Genomic DNA, 15,334 nt, shown 5'->3' with positions numbered 1-15,334 from the left:
AGTGAAAGTATGCAAAGTATAGTAGCTTACTAATTTCTGTATCTTCAAAACTGGCAATTATTCTGACTGCAAAAGTTGCTGATCGTAGTCGCTTTAGAGATTCAAAATATGAATTTTCCAACTAAGATTCTCATCTATATGTACACCCAAAAACTTAGTATGTTCTACCCTGTCTACTGACATCTATTCATGTGTTATATTTATAGAAGGAACTGTACTTTTTGCAGCAGAAAATTGGATGTACTGTGTTTTTTCAAAGTTTGAAGCAAGCCCATTTGCAGAAAACCAGTTAATGAATTTTTCAAAGGCTTTATTTGTATCATTTTTGGAGTTTCTTTTACTGCATTAATAATGATGCTTGTGCCATCAGCGAGCAGGCGAGTAGTGTCAATTCAGCTTCCTGTTTCATATAAGAAGGGAGGTCGTTGACATATATCAAGAACATAAGGGGACCAATGATTGAACCCTGTGGAACACCTAATGTAATTTCAGCCAATTTAGATGAAATAGCAAACTTATTTAAATCACTTAAACCACATAAAGAAACTTTTTGTTTCCTGTTCTGAAGGTATGGCTTAAACCACTCATAAGCTTTTCCATTTATACCATAGAATTGTAATTTCTGTAACATAATGTCATGGTTCTCACAATCAAATGTTTGGACAAGTCACTGAAAATTCCTATTGGTGACATTTAACTATTTAAAGACTTTGTTATGTGGACAGTGAAATTGTATATTGCTGTCTCAGAGGAACAGCATTTTTGAAATCCGAACTGTGATTTACTAAGTATCCCATTACTGTTGAGATGGATAACTACTCTTGAATACATTACTTTCTCGAAATTTTTTTAAAATGCACTAGGAAGGATACTGGACGTTAATTATTGACATCTGTGGTGTCCCCCTTTTTGTAGAGAGGCCTGACAATGGCATACTTTAACCTGTCTGGGAAAATACCTTGAGTTAGTTATGCATTACATATGTGTCTCAGAACATAAGCTGTAATTGCTCCACATTATTTTAATATCTTATTAGAGATGTCATCTACTCCAACATAACATTTATTTTTCGAAGATTTAATAGTCTTACTTATTTAATCTGACTAAAATTTTTCAAAACTGACTCTTCTATGTACTGCCTGGCTTTATCTTTTTAACTATTCTCACCAATTTTTTCTCCTACCCTTAAGAAATGGTTGTTAAATACATTAGCTACTTGTGTGACTGTTGGTTAGGATGGTCTCATTCTCTTTAATTGTAGTACTATCTACCCCAATGTTTACTTTTCCTGTCTCCCTTCTAACAACATTCCATATTGATTTGATTTGATTGCCAGAGTTGTTAATTTCTTCTCTAACATACATATTTCTTGATTTCCTTACAACTTTTCTCAGTGTGTTACAATAATTTTTGTAGTGTAAAACTACTTCTGGATCTTTACTAGTTCTTGCTGTCTCATATAGCTTTCTTTTACTTTCTGAAGACACTTTAATACCTGTAGTAATCCAAGGTTTCTTTGAAGAGTGTGTGGTGTTACATTTAGTAATGTTCTTAGGGAAACAATGTTCAAAAAGGAATATAAATGTATCAATAAATGTGTTGCATTTATCATTAGCATTTGGCTCATTATATACATCTCTCCAATTAACATTTCTTAAACTTCCTCTGAAGTGTTCTATACTTACCAGGATGAGCAGCCTCACACTTTTACTGAGTGGTTTCTGAGCTGTACACACTGTTATTTATTTATTTTTATTTATTTATTTCGTATTCAATTAATCCGTATTGTGATAAATCACAAGGATGTGGAATGAGTCATGATTACATACAACAGATATGATACACATATATAAAATGACAAAAATGTACCATAAGATTATGAATAAGTTTGTAGGTTAAAATCAAATCAGAGGTATAGCTCAAGTAATATAAAACAATACCTAAAAAGGAAATATAGTACATTTTCCAAATTAAACAAATAATACACATATATAAAATGACAAAAATGTACCATAAGATTATGAATAAGTTTGTAGGTTAAAATCAAATCAAAGGTATAGCTCAAGTAATATAAAACAATACCTAAAAAGGAAATATAGTACATTTTCCAAATTAAACAGTTAATGTGATCTATAGCAAACAAATTTTTATCAGTATAAAAAATCATTGCTTTATCTGTAGATACTCATCAAGAGAATAGAAGGAATTTACCATTAGGTATTCTCTCAATTTACATTTAAAAGTAGGTAAGACATTAATGTGATCTTTAATACCTGATGGAAGGGAGTTGAAAATTTTTGTGGCTGAATAATGAACACCTTTCTGAACAAGACTTAAATGTTTCAGATCCCTGTGTAGATCATTTTTAGACCTAGTATTATGATCATGACATTCACTATTAGTTTTAAAAAGAGATAGGTTGTTAGAAACAAAAATCATCAAAGAAAATATGAATTGAGAGGTAAGTGTTAATATTTGTAACTTATGAAACAGACTTCTGCAAGAATATCTTGGATGAACACCACTCATGATTCTAACAGCTCTCTTCTGTGCAGTAAATATTTTTTTGGCTAAAGGCTTGTTGCCCCAAAATATTATGCCATACGACATGATAGAATGAAAATAACCAAAGTAGGCAGCTTTAGTAGCGTCCTCATCACCAATGGGGGTGATTACACGCAGAGCATAAGTTGCCACACTGAGCCTTCTACGTAGGTCTAAGATATGCTCAGACCAGTTCAGCTTGCCATCAATTAGAATGCCCAAGAACTTAGATGATTCACAGTGTAGTATATTTTGGTTACCACAGTTTAAGTGGCATACTTCATTTTCTTGTTGAGATGTGTGAAATTGCATATACTGAGTTTTCTGAATGTTTAGAGTTAGTCCGTTGCACTTAAACCAGTGTAGGATGTCAACGAGTACAGCATTACATTTATTTTCTAGGTCACTGTTAGTTCGACTTTCAAGCAGAATAGTGGTGTCATCGGCAAAAAGAGTAAATTTACACTCGGTGTCTGTGCAAAGTGGGAGATCATTGATGAAGATAAGGAAAAGCAAAGGTCCTAGGATGGACCCCTGAGGCACACCACACTTTAATGTGCCCCAATCAGAAGAAATGGGACTATAATTGGCACCATTAATTATCACCTTCTGTTTTCTGTTTTGCAGATACGATTCTATCCATCTACCAATGCTACCTCGCAAGCCATAAAAATTAGCCTTATGTAAGAGAATGTTGTGGTCCACACAGTCAAAGGCCTTAGACAAGTCACAAAAAATTCCAATAGGTGACATTTTATTATTTATTGACTCTAAAATTTCATTTGTGAGAGAAAAAATAGTCTGCTCAGTTGATCTACCTTTTTGGAAACCAAACTGGTTTCTGTTGAGTATGTTGTGGCTGTTAAGATGTTCTACAATTCTTGTATACATTAGTTTCTCTAATACTTTTGAGAAACTACTTAGTAGTGATATTGGACGGTAGTTAGATAAATTAGTTTTGTCACCCTTCTTGAAAAGTGGTTTCACAACGGCAAGCTTTAATCTCTCTGGGACAACACCTTGCTGGATAGACTCATTAAAAATGTGACACAGGACTTGACATATGTGGTCACTACAATGCTTCAGTATTTTTGGTGAAATGTTGTCAATACCAGTGGAATTTTTATTTTTTAAGGCCTTGATGGTATTTTTAACTTCAGTAATAGTAACTGGGGCAATACAAATTGGGTCATACGTGTTAGGGTTAGCTCTGTGTAATAAATGTGTAGCAGCATTTAAGGAACCGTTACAACCTACTTGTTCTGCTGCAGTTATGAAGTGATTGTTGAATATGTTGGAAACTGTTACAGGATTATGAATAACCTCATCCTTATAGCTTATCTCTGTGGTATTAACATTCTTGTTACTCTTGCCACACTCTCTCTTTATAACATTCCAAACTGCTTTTATTTTGTTCTCAGATTTATCAATTTCAGACTTAATATACAGGCTCTTGGATTTGTTTATCACCCTTTTTAAAATTTTACAATATAACTTAAAATGAGACCTTTCAAGGGGATCATTTGATACTCTTAGTGAGGCATGTAACTCCCTCTTAGTCCTGCAAGAAATTTTTATACCTCCAGTAATCCATGGTTTACTGGAAGAAACCTCATTGTTCTTTCTGACAGTTTTTTTTGGGAAAGCCATTTCAAATACAGATATAAATTCATTTAAAAAAAGGTTAAATTTATCATTAACATCTGATGTGCTGTACACTGGCTCCCAATCTATCTGTGACAAATAGTCGTTAAAGGCAGACACAGTTTCAGTGTTTATACATCTATAGGACCTATAGGTGTGGGAGATTTTATTGCACAAACTGATGTTATTTACTTTCAGAAGTTGTCCATCATGGTCAGACAGGCCATAAATTACTTTGCTCACACTAGCACTGTTGACTCTATTCTTGTCAATGAAAATATTATCTAGAAGGCTCTTGCAATTTTCTGTAACTCTAGTGGGCCAGGTAACCATCGCAGCCAAGTTGTAAGAATTCATTAAGTGGTCCAGGTCAGTTTTGAGGTTGTTATCAGTTAAGAAGTTGACATTAAAGTCACCTACAATTATTAAATTTCTAGTTTTAGAGAACAATTTGGTCAAAAGAGATTCTAACTTATTCATAAAGATGCAAAACTTCCCTGCTGGAGCTCTGTAAATTGCAAGCACAGTAAGTAACATGTCCTTTGCAGAAATTTCAGTCCCGCAAACTTCAAAATGTTGATCTACACAATACTTACTTAGATCTAAAGATTTATAAATTATTTTACTGTCTATATAAATTACAGCACCACCTTTCTCCTTACTTGTTCTGCAGTAATGAGTAGCTAGATCATACCCATCAAGCTGCAGCCCATCGATTCCAACTGTTACATGATGCTCAGTAAGGCATAAAACATGAGGACGGTCAACAGTGTCCATGTCCCCTAAATTTACAGATAAAAACTCTAATTTACTTTTGAGACTTCTGATATTTTGATGAAGAATAATAAGATTCCTATAGCTACCTCTACTGTCCTTCTGCTGGTCTGCTTGTCCATTAACACCGTTAGTCCCCGTTGCACTCAAAACTGTGTTGGATACATTAAGACCTATGTCGCAGCTGGAGATTTGTTCACTAGATGTCGTTGGCGAGGTCGGGTGGGTGCTGGCCATAAAAAATCACTGTTAGATTTTGTAAGTTAATCAGTTTTGCAGGAAGGCATGTGTTTGTTTTACATTCTCTTCCTGTACAAATACATTATCTATTAGAGTGCTACTTTCTGGAGCTATACATGAAGGGACATTGACCACTGATTCTAAGTTATATGTCGTTAATAACACTTCTGGTTCTCTTTTTCTATCAGAATTACATTGAAATCACCACAGATTAATAACTTCTTCTTTTTGTCCGACAGACAGCATAATAGGGAGTCAAACTTTTTTATGAGTAGCTCCCAGTCTTCTAATGGGGAACTGCACACTGTCGTTAATATCAATACTACATTATCTAGCTGAAGTTCACATGCACAAACCTCAAAGTGGTGATGAACACAAAATTTGCTTACTCCTACAGTTTTGTATTTATACCCTTGTTTTATGAAAATGGCGACTCCTCCTTTATCCATCCTAGGTCTGCGAGTGTAAGATGCTAAATTATACCCAATTATACTGACACTATCCATCCTGACAGTTACATGGTGTTTAGACAGACAGAATATATCAATCTCATTCTTAATTTTGAGATCATCTAGACTTACTAATAACTCATCTACTTTATTTTTTATTCCCCTGATAAATGATGAACTAATTTGATACTGTCCTTAGGTTTGTCCCTATTGACCATACATAAAGTTTCTTTTATTTTATTTTTCTTGATTATTGTCTGTCTGGACTTTGGTGTTAACCTAAAAAACCCATCTGCCTTGTCCCATTAACCACAGGAATCATCCACTGTGTGACTGTGCCTCCTCCTCTCCCGCTCCCCTTACAGTATGAGCTAACAGAGAAGCTAACTTATCTTTCTCCCTCCTATTTAGGTGTAGGCCGTGTGTAGTGTATCCCCACCTACCAATAGCATCAACTGGAACAACACTTGTGAGATTTTGACGGTGTCTGGAGCAGCCTGTTCAGCTCAGTGTTAACGTGCCTTACAGCAGTGTTTACCCAGAGCCAGTTATGGCGTTGAAAGACCTCCACGAACACCACATTTGCATGCCCAGTTTCTGCTCCTATTTTGTCCACCTCACTCCTAATACTATATCTTGGATTCATGGCCAGGCTGTTTCCTGCTTCCCCAACTATAATTACCTGATCTTCCTTCTCAAAGTTCCTGCATAGCTATCCTACGTTGTCTGTCACCTGGCTAAGGCTAGCACTTGGTTTCACAAAACTTGTGACCTGGTACCCCGCACCTAATTTCTCCTGAAGCTACAGCCCACACCCCTCCCATGACTGTTGTCTATAAGCAGAATTCTTCTTTTCCTATTCTCGTTTGATCCCGAGCTGTCTTTTTTCTTTAAGCAATACTCTGCTTCAATCTACTTTCAACTACATCTGGATGACTCCTTTCCACCACTTCAGAATTCAGATAGCAAGCCAAACTGATTTACTATTTGGATTTCTGGAGTTTTTTCTAGTGTTTCCCTTTTTCGCCCTTTGCTTGTTGCCTTTTCCCAGTTCTCAATCTCTTTTCCCTCCTTTAACCTACATAATTCCAAGTTCGCGTTCTCTAATTCAGCCTTAAGGACAAAAATTTTTGTCTCCTGTTCAGCAATTTTTCTGTTCTTTCTACATAACCTACACTGCCATGGAAAAGCTTCATTTTCTACCTCGTTTCCTCGCCGCCACATTTGCCCGAATGAAACCATAACTTACAGTCTACACGGAACACCCACTCTTTCAAATTTCTACGGCAACCACCACATTTGTCGCACATGGTTTCATAGACGAACTTAACACAAAAGCCAGGAAAGAGAAACCTTTAATAACTAGCCTCCAGAAGAACTACTCTAAAATATATTATTTATTGTAAATCTGACAATATGTGCCTTATAAAACACGAATGCTAGCATCATTAGTGCCATGTTACGTTAAGTCTCTAAAATTAACACGGTACAACTGACGTTCGACTAAAGTCAGTCGTTTTATTCGTGGTGACAGATTGTTCTGCAGCACAGCTGAAGGCACAGAGTAAGGGGGAAGTTGATAATCTGATTGTGTGTTGGAGAAGCCGACGAATGTGAATGCCAAATAAAGGGTGTGATAATAGAGAGACCTATATGTTTTCATTCGCGCCATACCATCGGTCGATTTCTGCCAGACGCCAATTGTATCATACTCATTTTCGTTGGTCGTATTGCACCTAGCTGCGACGTATTGCACTATTGCGGGCTCGAGAACATCTTTGACACGGACAGTACAGTGTTTGGCGCTAAGTTTAGAAAATAAATGTTTTGGTAATGATGTTTTGAATTGTTGAATTTTTTGTACAGGAATGTACAGATCATTCTGCCATGTCAGTAGCACTTTTGCCATCGTCTACCATCAGACTTGTGACCACGACACAAGTAATCACAACGGTGTCGAGTGTTGTGAAAGAATTAATTGAAAATTCATTGGATGCTGGTGCTACAAATATAGAAGTTAGATTGGCAAGTTATCGCGTAAACTCTTGTTTTACAAAAACTAGTACATTCACCTTGCTGTTACGGTCACGATAATCACGCTTCGTTATTGATTTCAGGAAAGAAATGGTCTGGAGAAAATAGAGATAAAGGATAATGGTTGTGGAATCAAACCATCTGATGTTGCAAATGTTTGCCTTTCATCTTATACTTCCAAAATACAGAACTATTCCGATCTAGGTGAGTTACTTGTTCGTCATCCTCTAGAACTGACAGGTTCTACAATATAGCTAGAGCTCACAATTATAATCAGTGAGACATGGAAATGAGTGTAAGTAAACAAAGGTTAGCAAGAGGGAACCATAAAGTATGTGACGGGTACGACTCCCACTGGCCTGAGTGCGGACTTGGTAGCGAAGTACTCAAAGAAGTGTGAGTGAGTAGGAGGAGGAGGAGGACGTGGCTTCAGAGCATATGAAGACCATTAAGAAACTAGCGAAAGAAAAGAGGACCTAGAGAGCAAGAAAACACCCTAGAATGCTATTGAAATTTGTAAACTAAAATAACATGGTAACGCAACTATGGAAAAGTACAAATCTAATGAAAGAGAGTGTGGCAACAAGGACATTAGCATAATTAAGTGGAGAACAGAAACTAGCGGAAATTTTTGCTATAGGATGTTACTGCTTTTATTATTAGATAAGTAGTGGTATGAAAATATTAGTTACTCCAGCTGGCATTTCTGCAGCCAGTGAATGGATGCAAATATTTGGTGAAAACAATTGTGACTGTTGTTACAGGTACTCTCTCTACATATGGCTTTAGAGGAGAGGCACTTTCTTCCTTGTGCCAGGTGTCAAGTATTACAATCACGACAAAGACTGCCAGTGACAACATTGCAATGACCTATATGATCAGTCAAGATGGAAGTATCTTAAACTCAAGACCCTCTCATTTTGGCAATGGTATATTCTGAATAATGTCATGTTACTGTACTCTTATTATGAAAAGTGCCCTACAGATTGATTGTAGGTAGTTTTCGCATCATACTTATTCACTCCTCTCTTAATCTTAAGTTTCAGGCACCCACATTGTGGTGACAGATCTTTTTAAGAATCTGCCTGTACGCAAACAGTATCTAAGCAATTCACGAAATGCTGCTGAAGACATTAGAAGAACTGAACAAATTGTGAAAAGCATTGCAGTAATCCATCCTGAAGTGAGAATTACTTTTTGCCACAATAAGTGCAGTCTGTGGCAGAAACCAGTGGTGGCTACACTACAAGAATCATATATGCAAATTTTTGGTTACAGTATTTCAAGCAATTTAGAACAGCTGGCCCTTCGCAAGGAACAGGTGACATATTTTATGCATCTTTATTACTTAATGATTTTTCTGTCTATTATTTTAATGGACATGAGATAACGTGTAATAGTAAAGGAAGATATCTTTCAAAGTAAGTCAACAAATGCTTAATGTCAGAATTGACAGTGGCTACTGTCTCATTTGTGTGTGTGTTTCAGTTGCTTGTACAAAATTCATGAACTGTTGTGACAGGTATTTCTTACATGATACGCCAGTAACAGTTTGCTAAACAATGTATGGTTCCATTACATGGATGGCGTCTCTGGTGATTTGATTTGTAATTTACATTTGTAGATGTCGTTTATGTTTAGTATTTTACTTCTTATTTTTTTCCTATTGTGAATCTTGTGAATGGTGGCATACGTTGTGTTGTGTACTAGATCTGTATGAGTTTACTGGAAATAGCAAGTGTGTTGGAGGTTGCGATACTGCCGTTTCACTTTGACCAGTGACCTCTTCTTCTGTGGAGGTTGTAGATGTAGACTTATCTGTCTAGTTTAGGGGAGCAGCTTTGGTTGTATGTATATGGATCAGACCCAAGTACGCATTTACATTGTCAGCTGAACACAGTAATGATAACATACACCACATAATTATCAAGGTAAGTAATTATACATCATCTACCTACAGGAAAATTAAAGAGACCTTTGGAGAAAAGAGAAACACTTGTATGAATATCAAGAGCTCAGATGGAAACCCAGTTCTAAGCAAAGAAGGGAAAGCAGAAAGGTGGAAGGAATATATAGAGGGTCTATACAGGGGCGATGTACTTGAGGACAATATTATGGAAATGGAAGAGGATGTATATGAAGATGAAATGGGAGATATGATACTGCGTGAAGAGTTTGACAGAGCACTGAAAGACCTGAGTCGAAACAAGGACCCAAGAGTAGACAACATTCCATTAGAACTACTGACGGCCTTGGGAGAGCCAGTCCTGACAAAACTCTACCATCTTGTGAGGAAGATGTATGAGACAGGTGAAATGCCCTCAGACTTCAAGAAGAATATAATAATTCCAATCCCAAAGAAAGCAGGTGTTGACAGATGTGAAAATTACCGAACTATGAGTTTAATAAGTCACGGCTGCAAAATACTAACACGAATTCTTTACAGACAAATAGAAAAATTAGTAGAAGCCGACCTTGGGGAAGATCAGTTTGGATTCCGTAGAAATATTGGAACACATGAGGCAATACTGACCCTACGGCTTATCTTAGAAGCTAGATTAAGGAAAGGCAAACCCACGATTCTAGCATTTGTAGACTTAGAGAAAGCTTTTGACAATGTTGACTGGAATACTCTCTTTCAAATTCTGAAGGTGGCAGGGGTAAAATATAGGGAGCGAAAGGCTATTTACAATTTGTATAGAAACCAAATGGCAGTTATAAGAGTTGAGGGGCATGAAAGGGAAGCAGTGGTTGCGAAGGGAGTGAGACAGGGTTGTAGCCTCTCCCCGATGTTATACAATCTGTATATTGAGCAAGCAGTGAAGGAAACAAAAGAAAAATTCGGAGTAGGTATTAAAATCCATGGAGAAGAAATAAAAACTTTGAGGTTCGCCGATGACATTGTAACTCTGTCAGAGACAGCAAAGGACTTGGAAGAGCAGTTGAACAGAATGGATAGTGTCTTGAAGGGAGTATATAAGATGAACATCAACAAAAGCAAAACGAGGATAATGGAATGTAGTCGAAGTAAGTCAGGTGATGTTGAGGGTATTAGATTAGGAAATGAGACACTTAAAGTAGTAAAGGAGTTTTGCTATTTGGGGAGCAAAATAACTGATGATGGTCGAAGTAGAGAGGATATAAAATGTAGACTGGCAATGGCAAGGAAAGCATTTCTGAAGAAGAGAAATTTGTTAACATCGCGTATAGATTTAAGTGTCAGGAAGTCATTTCTGAAAGTATTTGTATGGAGTGTAGCCATGTATGGATGTGAAACATGGATGATAAATAGTTTGGACAAGAAGAGAATAGAAGCTTTCGAAATGTGGTGTACAGAAGAATGCTGAAGATTAGATGGGTAGATCACATAACTAATGAGGAGATATTGAATAGAATTGGGGAGAAGAGGAGTTTGTGGCACAACTTGACTAGAAGAAGGGATCGGTTGGTAGGACATGTTCTGAGGCATCAAGGGATCACCAATTTAGTATTGGAGGGCAGCGTGGAGGGTAAAAATCGTAGAGGGGGACCAAGAGATGAATACACCAAGCAGATTCAGAAGGATGTAGGTTTCAGTAGGTACTGGGAGATGAAGCAGCTTGCACAGGATAGAGTAGCATGGAGAGCTGCATCAAACCAGTCTCAGGACTGAAGACCACAACAACAACAACAACCATCATCTACTGTGTGTTGTTGTCATGTTTGTCAAGTGGAAGCGCACCACCACAGGTGATGTTGTGGAGACAAGGCTCTTTATTCCTTGCTTTTCACTTACCTTCAAAAAGACTGTACGTAGTTACTTATATCTTGACTACTTACTCATCATGAACTGTTTCAGCCATTTAAGAGGTGATTCTACACTCAACCAAAATGTCTCACAACTTTTAATAAGTGAGTTGAATGCAGCTGTTCACTTTTCCGGCACAACTTGACTAGAAGAAGGGATCGGTTGGTAGGACATTCTGAGGCATCAAGGGATCACCAATTTAGTATTGGAGGGCAGCGTGGAGGGTAAAAATCGTAGAGGGGGACCAAGAGATGAATACACCAAGCAGATTCAGAAGGATGTAGGTTTCAGTAGGTACTGGGAGATGAAGCAGCTTGCACAGGATAGAGTAGCATGGAGAGCTGCATCAAACCAGTCTCAGGACTGAAGACCACAACAACAACAACAACCATCATCTACTGTGTGTTGTTGTCATGTTTGTCAAGTGGAAGCGCACCACCACAGGTGATGTTGTGGAGACAAGGCTCTTTATTCCTTGCTTTTCACTTACCTTCAAAAAGACTGTACGTAGTTACTTATATCTTGACTACTTACTCATCATGAACTGTTTCAGCCATTTAAGAGGTGATTCTACACTCAACCAAAATGTCTCACAACTTTTAATAAGTGAGTTGAATGCAGCTGTTCACTTTTCCGATAAATGAAATTGTTGTTCCATGTAGTTCAGAAAGTGGATAAGACTAACAGGCTTGGAAGATACAGGCCTAACAAAGTGTAACAGTCCTTATCACAGCTGCACTGACAACTAGTGACCCCAATGTAATCTGAACCTAAAAAACTACACAGAAAAAACGATCACAAGATGCAAGAAAACTCCAGGGTATTGTGATTAGCCACATGCTTTGCTACTGTTCTGGTCATACAGTCTTGTACTTTGGTTTTCTCAAGTGGAGGCAAGTTTTCATGATGCAGATGATTCAGCAATGTTTTCCTTGGTAGTGAACCAACTAGACTGTAAATGTGCTGAGGAGGTTCAAGATATAACTATGCCACTGGTGGAATAATCTTATAGGAAGCTAAAAACTGAGCTCATCTGAAGAGTTGCCGCTTCACGAGAAGAAAGCATCCAACAAGTGCTCACACAAGATGATGTCGGGGGATTGTAAGCTGCCCCAGTACTTTGGGCACTTGCAGAGCAAGTGGACATTGGTACTGTTCCTGACAACATGTGATGTCACTGGACACCATTACAGAAATTGTGGACCATGTATAGGAGACTATCATTCTCACACAAGTTAGCACCATGGTAGGGCCAAGCAGCAGTCACACACACTGATTGATTTGCTGGTGGCGAAGGTAGACATTCTGTGCAAACAGCTCAATGAACTACTGTCTCGACGAGGTACCAGCAGGGTCAGAAGACGTAATCATCGCAGATACAGGAGCCGATCCTTGAATAATATCTCGTCTTCTAATTCAGGACTATCAGTAAGCCCGTACCATCAGAAGTTTGGTGAACAGGTACGCATGTGCACAAGTCTGAGCTCGTTCTGAAATACCAGTTGCAGTTGAGATTAAGTGCAGCGGACTGCTGGACAGGACCACAGTGCCTGTTTACTAGTTACAGGAGGTCTGGACTAAATTATCTAGTAGATACAGATTTGGATTTGAAAATATTGCTGCGGACCTTGGTTCATCTCTGTTGATCACTGACCGCGTTCTGCTTGTCAGCTGCTATCAATTCCAAGATATCAATGATGGAACTCAGTGTGTGGGATTGGACTTGGGACTATGCTGTGCATTGATCTGGACTTCACACTCACTGATGTCTCAGAGCCAATCATCAGCACGGATTCCCCAGCATACTGCTAGCTGATGCTTGATGTGGTGAAACCCTGACTCGTGGACAGCGTGACTGGCACGGCTTCAATTGGGTTCTGTTGCTGCATGACCACACACGGTGCCAAACCGATGAAAATGGTCTGTAAGTATGCTACTATATTACCCCCATATCCAGCTCTGTCTAGGCCCCCTGGATCTCCAGATCAGGTCCAGCATAATACTATGGATTTTATTAAAACCATGGACAGCCCTCCAGTATCATGTAGACCTAGACATTTGGCACCAAACCAAATGGCAGTAGCTAAGGCCGAGTTGCCACCATGTTAAAAGAAGGCATTATCCGACCATCAAGTGGCCCACGGTCATCTCTGCTGCACCTGGTTCCTAAGAAGAGTGGAGCATGTCGTACATGCGGCGATTATAGAACTCTTAATGCATGATCCAAACCAGACTGTACCCAGTTCCATTGTTGTGAGACGATAACCGTGTCTTATGTGATGCAACGGTCTTTAGATTGTGCCAAGGGTTATACTCGGATACCAGTGGCAGGAGGAGATATACCGTAAACAGCAATGTTACACCATTTGGGCTATTCAAGAGCATGTTTATGAACTTTGGTTTACAAAATGCATCCCAAACCTGGCAAAGATTTGTTGAATCTGTACTACAAGGTCTACACTTCTGCTTTGCTCCCTGATGATATGTTGGCCTTCTCGATCACCAAAGAAGAACATCAACAATATGTTAGAGACATACTCAAATAATTGGAACAGTACGGTGTTATTTTGAAAACAGCCAGGTGGATGCTCCCTTCACCACTGGAAATGTTGTAGCTATTCTGCAAAAAAAGCCAAGCACCATCAAAGAGCTACATCGTTTCCTCAGAAAGCTAAATTTTTATCGCCATCATCTACCACTGGCAGCAGAGCTCCAAGAACAGTCAACTGCAGCACTTTTGTCCATAAGGTTAAAGGACTGAGGCAATGAGCTCTGTCTTTGAGACTGTTAAACAAAATATGGTGAATGCTGTGTCCTAAGCTTGATGCCCACTTAGTGATGGTGGTTGATGCAAACCTAACAGCTCTTTTTTTTTTTTTGTGCTAACCTTTTCATCTCAGAGTAGCACTTGCAACCTACGTCCTCAATTATTTGCTTGACGTATTCCAATCTCTGTCTTCCTCTACAGTTTTTGCCCTCTACAGCTCCCTCTAGTACCATGAAAGTCATTCCCTCATGTCTTAGCAGATGTCCTATCATCCTGTCCCTTCTCCTTATCAGTGTTTTCCACATATTCCTTTCCTCTCCGATTCTGCGTAGAACCTCCTCATTCCTTACCTTATCAGTCCACCTAATTTTCAACATTAGTCTATAGCACCACATCTCAAATGCTTCGATTCTCTTCTGTTCCGGTTTTCCCACAGTCCATGTTTCACTACCATACAATGCTGTACTCCAGGCGTACATCCTCAGAAATTTTTTCCTCAAATTAAGGCCGGTATTTGATATTAGTAGACTTCTCTTGGCCAGAAATGCCTTTTTTGCCATAGCGAGTCTGCTTTTGATGTCCTCCTTGCTCCGTCCGTCATTGGTTATTTTACTGCCTAGGTAGCAGAATTCCTTAACTTCATTGACTTCGTGACCATCAATCCTGATGTTAAGTTTCTCGCTGTTCTCATTTCTACTACTTCTCATTACCTTCGTCTTTCTCCGATTTACTCTCAAACCATACTGTGTACTCATTAGACTGTTCATTCTGTTCAGCAGATCATTTAACTCTTCTTCACTTTCACTCAGGATAGCAAGGTCATCAGCAAATCGTATCATTGATATCCTTTCACCTTGTATTTATATTCCACTCCTGAACCTTTCTTTTATTTCCATCATTGCTTCCTCGCTGTACAGATTGAAGAGTAGGGGCGAAAGGCTACAGCCTTGTCTTACACCCTTCTTAATACGAGCACTTCATTCTTGATCGTCCACTCTTATTATTCCCTCTTGGTTGTTGTACATATTGTATATGACCCGTCTCTCCCTATAGCTTACCCCTACTTTTTTCAGAATCTCGAATGCTGTGTCCTAA

General features: G+C 38.4%; 1 protein-coding gene across 1 annotated transcript in view; it reads left to right on the top strand.

Moving 5' to 3' along the window:
• The first annotated feature begins 7,370 nt into the window (after window positions 1-7,370).
• Window positions 7,371-15,334, top strand: part of LOC126481256 (PMS1 protein homolog 1-like) — a 123,224-nt gene continuing 115,260 nt past the window's right edge. The window contains exons 1-4 of the mRNA XM_050104875.1: window positions 7,371-7,676; window positions 7,769-7,889; window positions 8,450-8,614; window positions 8,726-9,006. Of these exons, the coding sequence (XP_049960832.1) occupies window positions 7,539-7,676; window positions 7,769-7,889; window positions 8,450-8,614; window positions 8,726-9,006 (705 nt within the window). The 5' untranslated portion in view covers window positions 7,371-7,538. The remainder of the gene's footprint in view (window positions 7,677-7,768; window positions 7,890-8,449; window positions 8,615-8,725; window positions 9,007-15,334) is intronic.

This window comes from Schistocerca serialis, chromosome 5 (genome assembly GCF_023864345.2).
Source record: "Schistocerca serialis cubense isolate TAMUIC-IGC-003099 chromosome 5, iqSchSeri2.2, whole genome shotgun sequence".
NCBI classification, from domain to species: domain Eukaryota; kingdom Metazoa; phylum Arthropoda; class Insecta; order Orthoptera; family Acrididae; genus Schistocerca; species Schistocerca serialis.
Note: the sequence above shows the minus strand (reverse complement) of the source record. Positions and strands in the feature narration are given on the sequence as shown.